Here is an 18,109-nt window from a genome sequence, read left to right on the forward strand (position 1 = left end):
CTTCCCCCTTCCTGTGTCCTCAAGGCTGTTCTCTACATCTGCGTCTTTATTTCTGTCCTGCCCCTAGAGACTGGCTGTGCTACGTACCAAGTGCTCACAAGATTGATTAACAGCTGACAAGCAGCACAGTTAGACATGATCCGCAGGAGCCTGACCCGTCTCCGTGGGCCACCTGTGCTCTGTGGAGGCACTTAGGTGCACTGCCCTCTGGCACGTGCCACGAGTGACCTCTGTCGAGAATTCTCTATCCCGGCTCACCCCACCCCTAGTCTACCCCTGGGCCTGGCAAACTCCCACTCATCGTTCAGGGCTCACGTGGATGGCACTTTGCCTGGAAGTTGTCCTTTAATGACAACAGCGGTCCTTCCCCAAAAAAGTATCCATACTGGTAGTTAGAAAAAGCTAAAATCCCAACAAAATGATAAATCTCAATACTTTACAGGAAAAACACGGTGACTGCTTTTTGAATAGCCTTTAAGTCGCTGAAGCTCTCTCCTCGCCCCACTCCCACCCTGAACACCTCCTAGACTCCTCCCTTCTCGCTGGGTATCAGGAGCCTCCCTTCTCTTCCCGACCACTGGTAATTCTCGGGAGGTCTCATCTCTGCATAAACTTTGTAAGAAGAAGGACACTGCTGTGGTAATAAGCTGGAGTTTAGGCTATGTTTTTCTTTATGATTATTTTTATTCATTGCTTTTTCTTTATAAATATATTTTATTAAAATATACACAGGGCTTCCCTGGTGGCACAGTGGTTGAGAGTCCGCCTGCTGATGCAGGGGACACGGGTTCGTGCCCCGGTCCGGGAGGATCCCACAGGCCGCGGAGCGGCTGGGCCTGTGAGCCATGGCTGCTGAGCCTGTGCTCTGCAATGGGAGAGGCCACAACACTAAGAGGCCCACGTACCACCAAAAAAAAAAAAAAAAGAAGTATATATATATATATATATATATATACACACACACACAGATGCTGTTTTTATCTTATTCATGACTACTAGATTGATTATATCATGGTCAGGGAATATAGTTCATATGATTTCAGTCTTCTGAAATTTATTTTTGAATTTTTATTTTCTGTTGGAGTATAGTTGATTAACCATGTTATGTTAGTTTCAGGTGTATGGCAGAGTGATTCAGTTATACATATATATGTATATATTCTTTTTCAAGTTCTTTTCCCATTTAGGTTATTACAGAATATTGAGCAGAGTTCCCTATGCTATACAGTAGGTCCTTGTTGGTTATCTATTTTAAATATAATAGTGTGTATATGTCAATCCCAAACTCCCAATTTTTTCCCTCTCTCTCACCTTTCCCCTTTGGTGACCATAAGTTTGTTTTCTAAGTCTGTGAGTCTGTTTCTGTTTTGGAAATACGTTCGTTTGTATTATTATTATTTTTTAGATTCTTCACATAAGTGATATCATATGATATTTGTCTTTCTCTGACTTACTTCACTCAGTGTGATAATCTCCAGGTCCATCCATGTTGCTGAATAAGGCATTATTTCATTCTTTTTAATGGGTGAGTACTATTCCATTGTATATATGCACCACATCTTCTTTATCCATTCATCTGTCGAAGGACATGAGCTGTTTGTAACTTTTGGGGATTAATCCCTTGTGGGTCGCATTGTTTGCAAATATTTTTTTCCCATTCTGTGGGTTGTCTTATCATTTTGTTTATGGTTTCCTTTGCTGTGCAAAAGCTTTTGAGTTTAATTAGGTCCTGTTTGTTCATTTTTGTTTTTATTTTCATTACTCTAGGAGATGGGTCAAAAAAGATATTGCTGCGATTTATGTCAAAGAGTGTTCTACCTACGTTTTCCTCTAAGAGTTTTATACTATCAGGTCTTACATTTAGGTCTTTAATCCATTTTGAGTTTATTTTTGTGTATGGTGTTAAAGAATGTTCTAATTTCATTATTATACATGCAGCTCTCCAGTTTTCCCAACACCATTTATTGAAGAGACTGTCTTTCCTCCATTGTATAGTTTTGTCTTCTTTGTCATAGATTGACCGTAGGTGCGTGGGATTATTTCTGGGCTTTCTATCCTCTTCCATTGATCTATACTTGTTTTTGTGCCAGTACCACACAGTTCTGAGGACTGTAGGTTTGTAGTATAGTCTGAAGTCAGGAAGCCTGAATCCTTGAGCTCCATTTTTCTTTATCAAGATTGCTTTGGTTTTCGGTGTCTTTTGTGTCTCCATACAATTAAGAATTTTTTGTTCTAATTCTGTGAAAAATGCCATTGGTAATTTGCTAGGGATTGCACTGAATCTGTAGATTGCCTTGGGTAGTATAGTCATTTTCACAATATTGATTCTTCCAATCCAAGAACACGGTATATTTTTCCATCTGTTTGTGTCATCTTTGTTTTCTTTCATCAGAGTCTTACAGTTTTTTGAGTAAAGGTCTTTTGCTTCCTAGGTAAGTTTATTCCTAGGTATTTTATTTTTTGTTGTGATGGTACATGGGATTGTTTCTGTAATTTCTCTTTCTGATCTTTCATCGTTAGTGTATAGAAGTGCAACAGATTTCTGTGTTCTAATTTTGTATCCAGCAACTTCACCAAATTCACTGATGACTTCTAGTAGTTTTCTGGTAGCATCTTTAGGATTTTCCATGTACAGCATCATGTCATTTGCAAACAATGACAGTTTTACTTCTTCTTTTCCAATTTGGATTCCTTCTATTTTTTTTTTCTCTGATTGCCATGGCTATGAGTGCCAAAACTATGTTGAATAAAAGTGGCAAGAGTGGACATCGTGGACATCCCTGTCTTTTTCATGATCTTAGAGGAAATGCTTTCAGCTTTCACCACTAAGTATGTTAGCTGTAGCTTTGTCACATATCACCTTTATTTTGTTGAGGTACGTTCCTTCTGTGCCCACTCTCTAAAGAGGAGTTTTTATCTGAAATGGATGTTGAATTTTATCAAAAGTTTTTTCTGCATATATTGATATCATCATGTGGTTTTTATTCTCCAATTTGTTGATGTGGTGCATCACACTGATTGATTTGCAGATACTGAAAAATCCTTGCACCCCTGGGATAAATCCCACTTGATCATTGTTGTATGATCCTTCTAGCATATTGTTGGAGTGGGTCTGCTAGTATTTTGTTGAGGATTTTTGCATCTAAGTTGATGAGTGATATTGGTCTATAATTTTCTTTCTTTGTGTGTGATATCTTTGTCTGGTTCTGTATCAGGGTGATGGTGGCCTCAGAGAATGACTTTGGGAGTGTTCCTTACTCTGCAATTTTTTGGAATAGTTTCAGAAGGATAGGTGTTAACTCTTCCCTAAATTGTTTTGTAGAATTCATCTGTGAAGCCATCTGGTCCTGGAATTTTGCTTATTGTAATTTCTAAATGACTGATTCAGTTTCAGCACTGGTAATTTGGTCTGTTCATATTTTCTATTTCTTCCTGGTTCAGTCTTGGGAGAGTATACCTTTCTAAGAATTTGTCCATTTCTTCTAGGTTGTCCATTTGGTTGGCGTATAGTTGCTTATAGTAGTCTCTTATGATCCTTGTGTTTCTGTGGTGTTAGCTGTAACTTCTCCATTTTCATTTCTAATTTTACTGATTTGGGCCCTCTCCCTTTTTTTCTCGATGAGTTTGTCTAAAAAAGTTTATCGGTTTTGTTTATCTTCTCCAAGAACCAACTTTTAGTTTCACTGCTCTTTTCTATTGTTTACGTCATCTCTATTTCATTTATTTCTGCTCTGATCTTTATTTCTTTCATTCTACTAACTTTGGGTTTTGTTTGTTTTTCTTTCTCTACTTGCTTTAGGTGTGAGGTTCGGTTATTTGAGACTTTTCTTGTTTCCTGAGGCAAGAGTGTATTGCTATGAACTTCCCTCTTAGAACTGCTTTTGCTGCATCCCATAGGTTTTGGGTTGTGGTGCTTTCATTTTCATTTGTCTCCAGGTATTTTTTGATTTCTTTAGTGATCCATTGTCTGTTTAGTAGCATATTGTTTAAGCTCCATGTGTTTGTGTGGTTTTTTTTTTTTCTTCTTTTAGATGATTTCTAATCTCATAGTGTCATGGTCAGAAAAGATGCTTGATATGATTTCAATTTTCTTAAATTTACCGAGGCTCACTTTGTGGTCCAGCATGTGTCATTCCTGGAGAATGTTCCATGTGCACTTGAAAAGAATGTGTATTCTGCTGCTTTTGGATGGAATGCTCTATAAATATCAATTTAGTCCATCTGGTCTAATGTGTCATTTAAGGCCTGTGTTTCCTTATTGATTTTCTGTCTGGATGATCTGTCCATTGGTGAAAGTGGGGTGTTAAAGTCCCCCACTATTATTGTGTTACTGTCAATTTCTCCTTTTATGGCTATTAGTGTTTGCCTTATATATTGATGTGCTCCTATGTTGGGTGCATGTATATTTACAGGTGTTATATCTTCTTCTTGGATTGATCCCTTGATCATTATGTAGTGTCCTTCTTTGCCGCTTGTAACAGTCTTTATTTTAAAGTCTATTTTATCTGATATGAGTGTTGCCACTATAGCTTTCTTTTGATTTCCATTTGCATGGAACACCTTTTTCCGTTCCCTCACTTTCAGTCTGTATGTGTCCCTAGATCGGAAGTGGTTCTCTTGTAGACAGCATATATACGGGTCTTGTTTTTTGTATCCATTCAGCCAGTCTATGTCTTTTGGTTGAAGCATTTAATCTGTTTATGTTTAAGGTAATTATTGATATGTATGTTCCTACTGCCATTTTGTTAATTGCTTTGGATTTGTTTTTGTAGGTCTTTTTTCTCCCCTTCCTCTTTTGTACTCTTGTGATTTGATGACTAACTTTATTACTGTGTTTGGATTCCTTTTTCTTTTTCATGTATCTATTGTAGATTTTTGGTTTGCGGTTACCATGATGGCAGTCTATAAACAAGAGTGTTTTTAATTTCAAATACAGCTTATATATAAATAAGATTCTTTTAATTTCAAATGCATTTCCAGTGTCCTGCATTTGTACACTTCTCACGATTGCTGGTTTTGATATCATATTTGTGTGTGGAGGATTTCCTACCTTTACCAGTGAGCTCTTCCATTCATAATTTTCCCGTTTCTACTTGTGGCCTTTTATTTTTTTCTGCCTAGAGAAGTTCCTTTAGCATTTGTTGCAAAGCTGGTCTGGTGATGCTGAATTCTCTTAGCTTCTGCTTGTCTGTAAATCTGATTTCTCCATTTAATCTTAATGAGAGCTCTGCTGGGTAGAGTATTCTTGGTTGTAGGTTCTTCCCTTTCATCAGTTTAAATATATCATGCCACTCCCTTCTGGCCTGTAGAGTTTCTGCTGAAAAATCAGATGATAACCTTATGGCAAATCCCTTGTATGTTATTTGTTGCTTTTCCCTTGTTGCTTTCAATACTTTGTCTATAACTCTTGTCAGTTTGATTACTATGTGTCTTGGCATGTTCCTCCTTGGCTTTATCCTGCCTGGGACTCTCTGCACTTCCTGGACTTGGGTGTCTGTTTCCTTTCCCATGTTAGAGAAGTTTTCAGCTATTATCTCTTCAAATATCTTTTCAGGTCCTTTCTCTCTCTTCTCCATCTGGGACCCTTATAATGTGAATGTTGGTGTGTTTAATTTCGTCCCAGAGGCCTCTTAGACTATCCTCATTTCTTTTCATTCTATTCCATGGCAGTCATTTCCGCCATGTTGTCTTCCAGTTCACTTATCTGTTCTTCTGCCTCATTTATTCTGCTGTTGATTCTGTCTAGTATATTTTTCAGTTCTGTTATTGTATTGCTCACTTCTTTCTGTTTGTTCTTTAGTTTGTCTAGGTCTTTGTTAAACACTTCTTGTATCTTCTCGGTGTGTGCCTCCATTCTTTTTCTGAGATCTTGGATCATCTTTACTATCATTACTCTGAATTCTATTTTGGGTAGATTGCCTATCTCCACTTCATTTAGTTGTTCTTCTTGGGTTTCTTCTTGTTCCTTTGTCTGGGACGTATTCCTCTGGCATCTCATTCTGTGTAATTTTCTTGTAATTGCGGTTTCCATTCTGCAGGCTGCAGGGTTGCAATTCTCCTTCTGCTGTCTGCCTCCTGGTGGATGAGGCTGGCCTAAGAGGCTTGTGCAGGCTTCCTGGTGGTAGGGACTGGTTCCTGCCCACTGATGGATGGAGCTGGGTCTTGTACGTCTGGTGGGCAGGGCTGTGTCAGGGGGTGTGTTTAGCACACAGCTGTGTGCTCAGGAAGACTTTCAGCAGCCTGTTTGCTGATGGCTGGGGCTGTGTTCCTGCTCTATTGGTTGTTTGGCCTGAGGCATTACAAGGCTGTTGGGTGGGGCCAGGTCTTGGTGAGAAAATGGTGGCCTCCAGGAGGGCTCACGCTAATGAGTACTCCTCAGGACTACCACTGCCAGTGTCTGTCACTGCAGTGAGCCACAGCCGCCCCTGCCTACACAGGAAATCCTCCAATACCAGCAGGTAGGTCTGGTTCTCTTATGAGGTCACTGCTTTTTCCCCTGGTTCCTGGTGTGCACGAGAACTTGTGTGTGCCCTCCAAGAGTGAAGTTTCTGTTTCCCCCAGTCCTTTGGAAGTCCTGAAATCAAACCCTTTCAAAACCAGATGCTCTGGGGGCTCCTCTTCCCATTTCCAGAACCCCAGGCTGAGGCTCAGAACTTTCACTCCCATGGGAGAACCTCTGCAATATAATTATTTTCTAGTTTGTGGGTCACCCATATGGTGGGTATGGGATTTGATTTTATCGTTATTGCTCCCCTCCTACCATCCCACTGTGGCTTCTTCTTTGTCTTTGGATGTAGGATATCTTTTTTGGTAGGTTCCAGTGATTTTTTTGTTGATGGTTGTTCAACAGTTAGTTGTGATTTTTGTGTTTTCATAAGAAGAGGTGAGCTCACATTCTTCTACTCTGCCATCTTATCTCTGCCCCCGGGCCACGTTGTTAAACAACCTTCCTTTTCCTTCCTGTAGGGCAGTTCTTGGTAAACAACATCTTACAAATTTTCAGTCTGTGGTCTTCTATATTCCACACACTCTTGACTCCCATGTCTAGGACAGGTGTCCCTCTGAGGGACTCCTGTGCCTTTCAGTACTTTCTTTATGACTGTACTTATCACACAATGTCCTAATGATTTGAGGTCTTGCCTGTAACCTTTTCCAGACTCCACAATTCGAGGGCAGAGCTCTGAACATCCTGGTCACTGCCAGTTTTCCAGTTCCTAGCTCCTGCTTAATCATGGCAACCAATTATGGACTGTTCCTGGGTACAGCACTGCTCCAATCTTACTCGTTCTCACAGTAATCCTAAAGGATATATACTAGCATTATTCCGGTTACCTGGATGTGAGGCAAGGTACAGAGAGGTCAAGTCACTGACTCAAGACTGCAGATCTACTAAGTGGTAGACCAGGACTTGGACCTATGGCCTGACCTCAGAACCACTAATACACAGTGGCTGCTCAAACAGTAGCCTGTTTTCCCTCTTAGCTGTTATTTTTATGTGCTCTTTCTATCTGTGAACAAAATACATGAACCAGAGTAGACAAGAAACTCATCCTGTGATGTGCTGTCCAGGACCCAGTGCATGCTTTCTATCTGCCCAGGGAGGCAATGCTCTGGTGATGGTGAGAGCCAGGTGTGACTCCCCACATGATGGTACTGAGCAGAAGCCAGGAGTTCAGGCTTTAAAGCAGGAGGACCTGTGTTTCAATCCCATCTGCTGTTACCTTCTAACTCTGTGACTGGGCATTATTTAACCTCTCTATGCTACACCTTCCTCATCCATAAGATGGGGATAATTCCACTTCTCTGACAAGGCTGATGTGCAGATTAAATGAGCTAATGTCTCTGAAATGTTAATGCAGTGTCTGCACTCAGCAAACATACACCGACTTCTTACTATTGCTGTTATAATGATGCCCTACTTAGGGCAAGCTAGCTCAGTTTTGTGACGATCAGAAACACAACGTTTTCTATGATCAGAAACACAAAGTTATTTGGAAAAACAGCCTTCACATTCTCTTCCCTATTTACAATCTCTTGGAAAGTGTTTAAACAAAGTTTATGGAATTTGTTTGGCTTTCTTAGAAAATGCTTTTCATATTTACTCAGCCATGATGCTCAAGATTGGGCCTTATCATAAAAGGCAGAAGCTATACCTGCAGCTGAATAATGGTGTAAACTAGGAATAAAAATAACAATTCCTGAAAAACAAACATCCAGTAGAGAATAGCAAACCAAGTTAGTAAAATAGTCCCCCACCTTCGTTTTCCATCTTAGGAATATTCGGTTATCATGCTGCTCTCTGAAAAAATGCTAAATCACATCTTGTATTCCCTATATTTTTTCTCTGGTGGTTTGGAAGAAATTATTTGTTCTCTCTTGTTCTAGCTTCTACCTAACAATTAATAAAATTTCCACTCCAGTACTTTTAATTAAGAACCTTTTAGTGCTGTGCCCCATGCTTACGGCAAGATCAGAAACCCAAAGCCTCCTAGTTTTCTTTTTTTTAAATCTTTATTGGAGTATAATTGCTTTACAATGTTGTGTTAGTTTCTGCTGTATAACGAAGTGAATCAGCTATACCTATACTTATATCCCCATATCTCTTCCCTCTTGCGTCTCCCTCCCACCTTCCCTATCCCACCCCTCTAGGTGGTCACAAAGCACTGAGCTGATCTCCCTGTTTAATGCACCTGCTTCCCACCAGCTAGCCATTTTACACTGGATAGTGTATATATGTCAATGCTACTCTCTCACTTCATCCCAGCTTACCCCTTTCCCCTCCCCATGCCCTCAAGTCCATTCTCTCCTTCTGTGTGTTTATTCCTGTCCTGTCCCTAGGTTCGTCAGAACCATTTTTTTTAGATTCCTGTGTTATATATCTGTGTTATATCTGTGTTAGCATACAGTATTTGTTTTTCTCTTTCTGACTTACTTCACTCTGTATGACAGACTCTAGGTCCATCCACCCCACTACAAATAACTCGATTTCGTTTCTTTTTATGGCTGAGTAATATTCCATTGTATATATGTGCCACATCTTCTTTATCCATTCATCTGTCGATGGACACTTAGGTTGCAAAGTCTCCTATTTAAGTTATTAAAATTATTCTCGGGGCGGAGGGGAAGATGGCAGAAGAGTAAGACGCGGAGATCACCTTCCTCCCCACAGATACACGAGAAATACATCTACACGTGGAGCAACTCCTACAGAACACCTACTGAACGCTGGCAGAAGACCTCAGACCTCCCAAAAGGCAAGAAACTCCCCACGTACCTGGGTAGGGTAAAAGAAAAAAAGAAAAAACAGAGACAAAAGAATAGGGACAGGACCCGCACCAGTGGGAGGGAGCTGTGAAGGAGGAAAGGTTTCCACAAACTAGGAAGGCCCTTCGCGGGCGGAGACTAAGGGAGGCAGAGGGGGGAGCTTCGGTGCCGCAGAGGAGAGCACAGCAACAGGGGTGCAGAGGGCAAAACGGGGAGATTCCCGCACAGAGGATCGGTGCTGACTGGCACTCACCAGCCCGAGAGGCTTGTCTGCTCACCCGCCCGGGTGGGCGGGGCTGCAAGCTGAGGCTCGGGCTTCGGTTGGAGCGCAGGGAGAGGACTGGGGTTGGCGGCATGAACACAGCCTGCAGGGGGTTAGTGCACCACAGCTAGCGAGGAGGGAGTCCGGGAAAAGTTCTGGAGCTGCCGAAGAGGCAAGAGACTTTTTCTTACCTCTTTGTTTCCTGGTGTGCGAGGACAGGGGTTTAAGAGCGCTGCTTAAAGGAACTCCAGAGGTGGGCGCGAGCCGCGGCTAAAAGCGTGGACCCCAGAGATGGGCGGGAGATGCTAAGGCTGCTGCTGCCGCCATCAAGAAGCCTGTGTGCGAGCACAGGTCACTATCCACACCCCTCTTCCAGGGAGCCTGTGCAGCCCGCCACTGCCAGGTTCCTGGGATCCAGGGACAACGCCCCCCAGGAGAACACACGAGGCGCCTCAGGCTGGTGCAACATCACGCCAGCCTCTGCCGCCGCAGGCTCGCCCCCACACTCGTCCCTCCCCCTGGCCTGAGTGAGCCAGAGCCCCCGAATCAGCGGCTCGTTTAACCCCGTCCTGTCTGAGCAAAAAACAGACGCCTCCAGCGACCTACACGCAGAGGCGGGGCCAAATCCAAAGCTAAGCCCCTGGAAGCTGTGAGAACAAAGAAGAGAAAGGGAAATCTCTCCCAGCAGCCTCAGAAGCAGCGGATTAAAGCTTCACAATCAACTTGATGTACCCTGCATCTGTGGAATACATGAATAGACAACGAATCATCCCAAATCGAGGAGGTGGACTTTGAGAGCAAGATTTATTTTTCCCCTTTTACCCTTTTTGTGAGTGTGTATGTTTCTGTGTGAGATTTTTGTCTGTATAGCTTTGCTTCCACCATTTGTCCTAGGGTTCTATCCGTGTTTTTTTGTTTTTTAATTTTTTTCTTAATTATTAATTTTAATAACTTTATTATACTTTACATTCTTTCTTCCTTCCCTCGCTCCCTCCTTTAGACAACGAATCATCCCAAATTGAGGAGGTAGACTTTGAGAGCAAGATTTATGATTTTTTCCCCTTTACCTCTTTTTGTGAGGGTGTATGTGTATGCTTCTGTGTAAGATTTTGTCTGTATAGCTTTGCTTCCATCATTTTTCCTAAGGTTCTATACATCCCTTTTTTTTCTAAATAATTATTTTCTAATTTAATAACTTTATTATATTTTACTTTATTTTATTTTACTGTATCTTCTTTCTTTCTTCCTTTCCCTCCTTTCTTTCCTTCCTTTCTTCCTTCCCTCCTTTCTTTCTACTTTTTCTCCCTTTTATTCTAAGCCGGGTGGATGAAAGGCTCTTGGTGCTGCATCCGGGAGTCAGTGCTGTGCCTCTGAGGTGGGAGAGCCAACCTCAGGACACTGGTCCACAAGAGGCCTCCCAGCTGCACATAATATCAAACAGCGAAAATCTCTCACAGATCTCCATCTCAACACCCGCACCCAGCTTCACTCAATGACCAACAAGCTACAGTGCTGGACAACCTATGCCAAACAACTAGCAAAACAGGAACACAACCCCACCCATTAGCAGAGAGGCTGCCTAAAATCATAATAAGTCCACAGACACCACAAAACACACCATCAGACGTGGACCTGCCCACCAGAAAGACAACATCCAGCCTCATCCACCACAACACAGGCACTAGTCCCCTCCACCAGGAAACCTACACAACCCACTGAACCAACCTTAGCCACTGGGGACATACACCAAAAACAACGGGAACTATGAACCTGCAGCCTGCAAAAAGGAGACCCCAAACACAGTAAGATAAGCAAAATGAGAAGACAGAGAAACACACAGCAGATGAAGGAGCAAGGTAAAAACCCACCAGACCTAACAAATGAAGAGGAAATAGGAAATCTACCTGAAAAAGAATTCAGAATAATGATAGTAAAGATGATCCAAAATCTTGGAAATAGAATGGACAAAATGCAAGAAACATTTAACAAGGACCTAGAAGAACTAAAGATGAAACAAACAATGATGAACAACACAATAAATGAAATTAAAAATACTCTAGATGGGATCAAGAGCAGAATAACTTAGGCAGAAGAATGAATAAGTGACCTGGAAGATAAAATAGTGGAAATAACTACTGCAGAGCAGAATAAAGAATGAAAAGAACTGAGGACAGTCTCAGAGACCTCTGGGACAACTTTAAACGCACCAACATTCGAATTATAGGGGTTCCAGAAGAAGAAGAGAAAAAGAAAGGGACTGAGAAAATATTTGAAGAGATTATAGTTGAAAACTTCCCTAATATGGGAAAGAAAATAGTTAATCAAGTCCAGGAAGCACAGAGAGTCCCATACAGGATAAATCCAAGGAGAAATATGCCAAGACACATATTAATCAAACTGTCAAAAATTAAATACAAAGAAAGCATATTAAAAGCAGCAAGGGAAAAACAACAAATAACACACAAGGGGATCCCCATAAGGTTAACAGCTGATTGTTCAGCACAAACTCTGCAAGCCAGAAGGGACTGGCAGGACATACTGAAAGTGATGAAGGAGAAAAACCTACAACCAAGATTACTCTACCCAGCAAGGATCTCATTCAGATTTGATGGAGAAATTAAAACCTTTACAGACAAGCAAAAGCTGAGAGAGTTCAGCACTACCAAACCAGCTTTACAACAAATGCTAAAGGAACTTCTCTAGGCAAGAAACACAAGAGATGGAAAAGACCTATAATAACGAACCCAAAACAATTTAGAAAATGGTAATAGGAACATACATATCGATAATTACCTTAAATGTAAATAGACTAAGTGCTCCCACCAAAAGACACAGACTGGGTGAATGGATACAAAAACAAGACCCATATATATGCTGTCTACAAGAGACCTACTTCAGGCCTAGAGACACATACAGACTGAAAGTAAGGGAATGGAAAAAGATATTCCATGCAAATGGAAACCAAAAGAAAGCTGGAGTCGCAATTCTCATATCAGACAAACTAGACTTTAAAATAAAGACTATTGAAGAGACAAAGAAGGACACTACAAAGGGATCAATCCAAGAAGAAGATATAACAACTGTAAATATTTATGCACCCAACATAGGAGCACCTCAATACATGAGGCAAATACTAACAGCCATAAAAGGGGAAATCGACAGTAACACATTCATAGTAGGGGACTTTAACACCCCACTTTCACCAATGGAGAGATCATCCAAAATGAAAATAAATAAGGAAACACAAGCTTTAAATGATACATTAAACAAGATGGACTTAATTGATATTTATAGGACATTCCATCCAAAAACAACAGAATACACATTTTCTCAAGTGCTCATGGAATAGTCTCCAGGACAGATCATATCTTGGGTCACAAATCAAGCCTTGGTAAATTTAAGAAAATTGAAATCGTATTAAGTATCTTTTCCAACCAGAACGCCATGAGACTAGCTATCAATTAACAGGAAAAGATCTGTAAAAAAATACAAACACATGGAGGCTAAACAATACACTACTTAATAACGACGTGATCACTGAAGAAATCAAAAAATACCTAGAAACAAATGACAATGGAGACACGACGACCCAAAACCTATGGGATGCAGCGATGCAGCAAAAGCAGTTTTAAGAGGGAAGTTTATAGCAATACAATCCTACCTTAAGAAACAGGAAACATCTCAAATACACAACCTAACCTAGCACCTAAAGCAATTAGAGAAAGAAGAACGAAAAAACCCCAAAGTTAGCAGAAGGAAAGAATTCATAAAAATCAGATCAGAAAGAAATGAAAAAGAAATGAAGGAAACAATAGCAAAGATCAATAAAACTAAAAGCTGGTTCCTTGAGAAGATAAACAAAATAGATAAACCATTAGCTAGACTCATCAAGAAAAAAAGGGAGAAGACTCAAATCAACAGAATTAGAAATGAATAAGGAGAAGTAACAACTGACACTGCAGAAATAAAAAAGATCATGAGAGGTTACTACAAGCAACTCTATGCCAATAAAATGGACAACCTGGAAGAAATGGACAAATTCTTAGAAATGCACAACCTGCCAAGACTGAGGAAGAAATAGAAAATATGAACAGACCAATCACCAGCACTGAAATTGAAACTGTGATTAAAACTCTTCCAACAAACAAAAGCCCAGGACCAGATGGCTTCACAGGCGAATTCTATCAAACATTTAGAGAAGAGCTAACACCTATCCTTCTCAAACTCTTCCAAAATATAGCAGAGGGAGGAACACTCCCAAATTCCTTCCACGAGGTCACCATCACCTTGATACGAAAACCAGACAAGGATGTCACAAAGAAAGAAAACTACGGGCCAATATCACTGATGAACATAGATGCAAAAATCCTCAACAAAATAGTAACAAACAAACAGAATCCAACAGCACATTAAAAGGATCATACACCACGATCAAGTGGGGTTTATTCCAGGAATGCAAGGATTCTTCAGTATATGCAAATCAATCAATGTGATACACCATATTAACAAATTGAAGGAGAAAAACCATATGATCATCTCAGTAGATGCAGACAAAGCTTTTGACAAAATTCAACACCCATTTATGATAAAAACCCTGCAGAAAGTAGGCATAGAGGGAACTTTCCTCAACATAATAAAGGACATATATGAGAAGCCCACAGCCAACATCATCCTGAATGGTGAAAAACTGAAAGCATTTCCACTAAGATCAGGAACAAGACAAGGTTGCCCACTCTCACCACTCTTATTCAACATAGTTTTGGAAGTTTTAGCCACAGCAATCAGAGAAGAAAAGGAAATAAAAGGAATCCAAATCGGAAAAGAAGAAGTAAAGCTGTCACTGTTTGCAGATGACATGATACTATACGTAGAGAATCCTAAAGATGCTACCAGAAAACTACTAGAGCTAATTAATGAATTTGGTAAAGTTGCAGAATACAAAATTAATGCACAGAAATCTCTTGCATTCCTATACACTAATGATGAAAAATCTGAAAGTGAAATCAAGAAAACACTCCCATTTACCACTGCAACAAAAGGAATACAATATCTAGGAATAAACATACCTAAGGAGACAAAAGACCTGTATGCAGAAAATTATAAGACACTGATGAAAAAAATTAAAGATGATACAAACAGATGGAGAGATATACCATGTTCTTGGATTGGAAGAATCAACATTGTGAAAATGACTCTACTACCCAAAGCAATCTACAGATTCAATGCAATCCCTATCAAACTACCACTGGCATTTTTCACAGAACCAGAACAAAAAATTTTACAATTTGTATGGAAACACAAAAGACCCCGAATAGCCAAAGCAATCTTGAGAACGAAAAACTGAGCTGGAGGAATCAGGCTCCCTGACTTCAGACTATACTACAAAGCTACAGTAATGAAGACAGTAGGGTAGTGGCACAAAAACAGAAATATAGATCAATGGAACAGGATAGAAAGCCCAGAGATAAACCCATGCACATACGGTCACCTTATCTTTGATAAAGGAGGCAGGAATGTACAGTGGAGAAAGGACAGCCTCTTCAATAAGTGGTGCTGGGAAAACTGGACAGGTACATGTAAAAGTATGAGATTAGATCACTCCCTAACACCATACACAAAAATAAGCTCAAAATGGATTAAAGACCTAAATGTAAGGCCAGAAACTATCAAACTCATAGAGGAAAACATAGGCAGAACACTCTATGACATAAGTCACAGCAAGATCCTTTTTGACCCACCTCCTAGAGAAATGGAAATAAAAACAAAAATAAACAAATGGGACCTAATGAAACTTCAAAGCTTTTGCACAGCAAAGGAAATCATAAACAAGACCAAAAGACAACCCTCAGAATGGGAGAAAATATTTGCAAATGAAACAATGGACAAAGGATTAATTTCCAAAATTTACAAGCAGCTCGTGCAGCTCAATAACAAAAAAACAAACAACCCAATCCAAAAATGGGCAGAAGACCTAAATAGTCATTTCTCCAAAAAAGATATACAGACTGCCAAGAAACACATGAAAGAATGCTCAATATCATTAATCATTAGAGAAATGCAAATCAAAACTACAATGAGATATCATCTCACACCAGTCAGAATGGCCATCATCAAAAAATCTAGAAAGAATAAATGCTGGAGAGGGTGTGGAGAAAAGGGAACACTCTTGCACTGCTGGTGGGAATGTGAATTGGTTCAGCCAGTATGGAGAACAGTATGGAGGTTCCTTAAAAAACTACAAATAGAACTACCATATGACCCAGCAATCCCACTACTGGGCATATACCCTGAGAAAACCAAAATTCAAAAAGAGTCACGTACCAAAATGTTCATTGCAGCTCTCTTTACAATAGCCCGGAGATGGAAACAACCTAAGTGCCCATCATCGGATGAATGGATAAAGAAGATGTGGCACATATATACAATGGACTATTACTCAGCCGTCAAAAGAAACGAAATTGAGCTATTTGTAATGAGGTGGATAGACTTAGTGTCTGTCATACAGAGTGAAGTAAGTCAGAAAGAGAAAGACAAATAACGTATGCTAACACATATATATGGAATTTAAGAAAAAAAATGTCATGAAGAGCCTCGGGGTAAGACAGGAATAAAGACACAGACCTACTGGAGTATGGACTTGAGGATATGGGGAGCGGGAAGGGTGAACTGTGACAAAGCGAGAGAGAGGCATGGACATATATACACTAACAAACGTAAGGTAGATAGCTAGTGGGAAGAAGCCGCATAGCACAGGGATATCAGCTCGGTGCTTTGTGACCGCCTGGAGGGGTGGGATAGGGAGGGTGGGAGGGAGGGAGATGCAAGAGGGAAGAGATATGGGAACATATGTATATGTATAACTGATTCACTTTGTTATAGAGCAGAAACTAACATACCATTGTAAAGCAATTATACTCCAATAAAGATGTTTTAAAAAAAATTATTCTCCATTGAAGAAAGGGTTAAAAACCCAACCGCTTTAGGGCATTTGGGATAAGTAGTAATATTTATAGAAAAAATACAAACATGCCAAGTCAACGTACTATACGAACTATTTCAAGTAAAAAGCTGTAACTGTGACTTTGGTGAATCATATAGGGAATTATATATTAATTTCTTACTATTAACTCAAGGGAAAAGAAAAAAAAGCTAACTTAATTATCTTTTAGTCCCAGAAAGTGTAGTAAATAATTCTCTAATTCAAAATTTTTACTAATTAGTCTTAGACTGCTCAGGAGTTTTCCAAATTAGTAAAGTTTTACACTAAAAATAAGTTTATTCTTCTTAAAGTGAATTTAAGCAGAAACCTGTGGTGAAGTATATTAATAAGATTGTGCTCTTAAGGTAGTTAGGAGCAAAAGGTAATTTTCTTCCACTATTGGAAAAGCTTAATCATGAAAGGGAAGAAGGTTAGTTCCCTCTTACTTTTGGAGGCTCAGAAAATTCTTGTTCTCCTGGGTCAATGGTACACAGCCCTAAGACCTGTACAAAGATTTTGAATTTCAGGGGAGGAAAATGATAGCTTTCGAGTTAGGTGTCTGTAGTTTCATGCCTTATTTGCATGAAGTCCACTCACCAGCTTTCCCCTTTGCTGCGCAGACCTGGTCTCTCGCAAGGTGTACACGTCTCCACAGACAGAGATCTCGCGCCAGACCCCAGGCTGGGACTCCTCAGTGAAGCCCCCTCTCGGATGCATCACCAGGACACCATTGGTCGTGAGCCCATCCATGTGGCCATCGGGGTTTTTCCACTTTGCTGCCTTTTCCTGGAGAGCATACCACAGAAAAGATTATGTTCAACACAAAAAGATTTTAGAATCTCTTTAAACTATTGGGTTAAGGGCAGAGGGGAGGAAAGTGAGGAATTTTCATTTTCTACTTAAAGCTAATAATCAGAAGGATAAAAAATGCAGCTAGTCCGACAAAATGAAAGAAGTGCAAAAATAGATGAATGATTTATCGCTGGAGACATATTTACCTTGGGCACTTAAACAAAACCTGATGCCTGAACCTCTCCCTCACAGATTCTTGTTCAAACCACCCCCCGCCCCCAGGTGATTCCAGGAATACAGTATGTATTCTTCGATTCTATTTGTGCAGTGCTTTCATCCTGTTATCTAAAAATGCTTTGTATGAACTCATTATCAGGGAAGTACTAGAAGGAAGAGAAGAAGTTTTTTATTAAACAAACAAAATTTCAAAATATATTAAGCCAACAAGTTGTGGCCACTCTGTTCTGTTTTCATACGAATCAGTGTTACATCATCAAGGGTGGAAGGCACAAGCGGCTGGATGTAACGGCAGGACAGATGCTCGTGGACGCCTGGCCACAGAGCCAGATATTGCTCACATGACTTGGGTAAATCTGATGAGGATAAATAAGCCAGTTATGACTGGTTTAAGGGTGGGCATGTGACTGAGTTCTGGCCAGTGAGGCCTGAGTGAGTCCTTCTGGGAAGCTTCCTGGAAAGGTTTCTTGGTTCTTTAAAAGAGACGAGGAAGAAACAGTGCCTTTGCTGCCCTTCTTCAGCGGGAAGCTGTCATGCTGTGGGGGCTGGTGGAAGTGCAGGAGCCATCCCACCGC

General features: G+C 40.4%; 1 protein-coding gene across 1 annotated transcript in view; it reads right to left on the minus strand.

The window, feature by feature from the left end:
- Positions 1-18,109, minus strand: part of PELI2 (pellino E3 ubiquitin protein ligase family member 2) — a 208,911-nt gene that overhangs the window by 5,488 nt on the left and 185,314 nt on the right. Inside the window, exon 5 of the mRNA XM_079913650.1 lies at positions 17,103-17,291. Coding sequence (XP_079769776.1) covers positions 17,103-17,291 — 189 coding nt within the window. The remainder of the gene's footprint in view (positions 1-17,102; positions 17,292-18,109) is intronic.

The sequence above is a fragment of the Stenella coeruleoalba genome, assembly GCF_951394435.1.
Source record: "Stenella coeruleoalba genome assembly, chromosome: 2".
Lineage (NCBI taxonomy): Eukaryota > Metazoa > Chordata > Mammalia > Artiodactyla > Delphinidae > Stenella > Stenella coeruleoalba.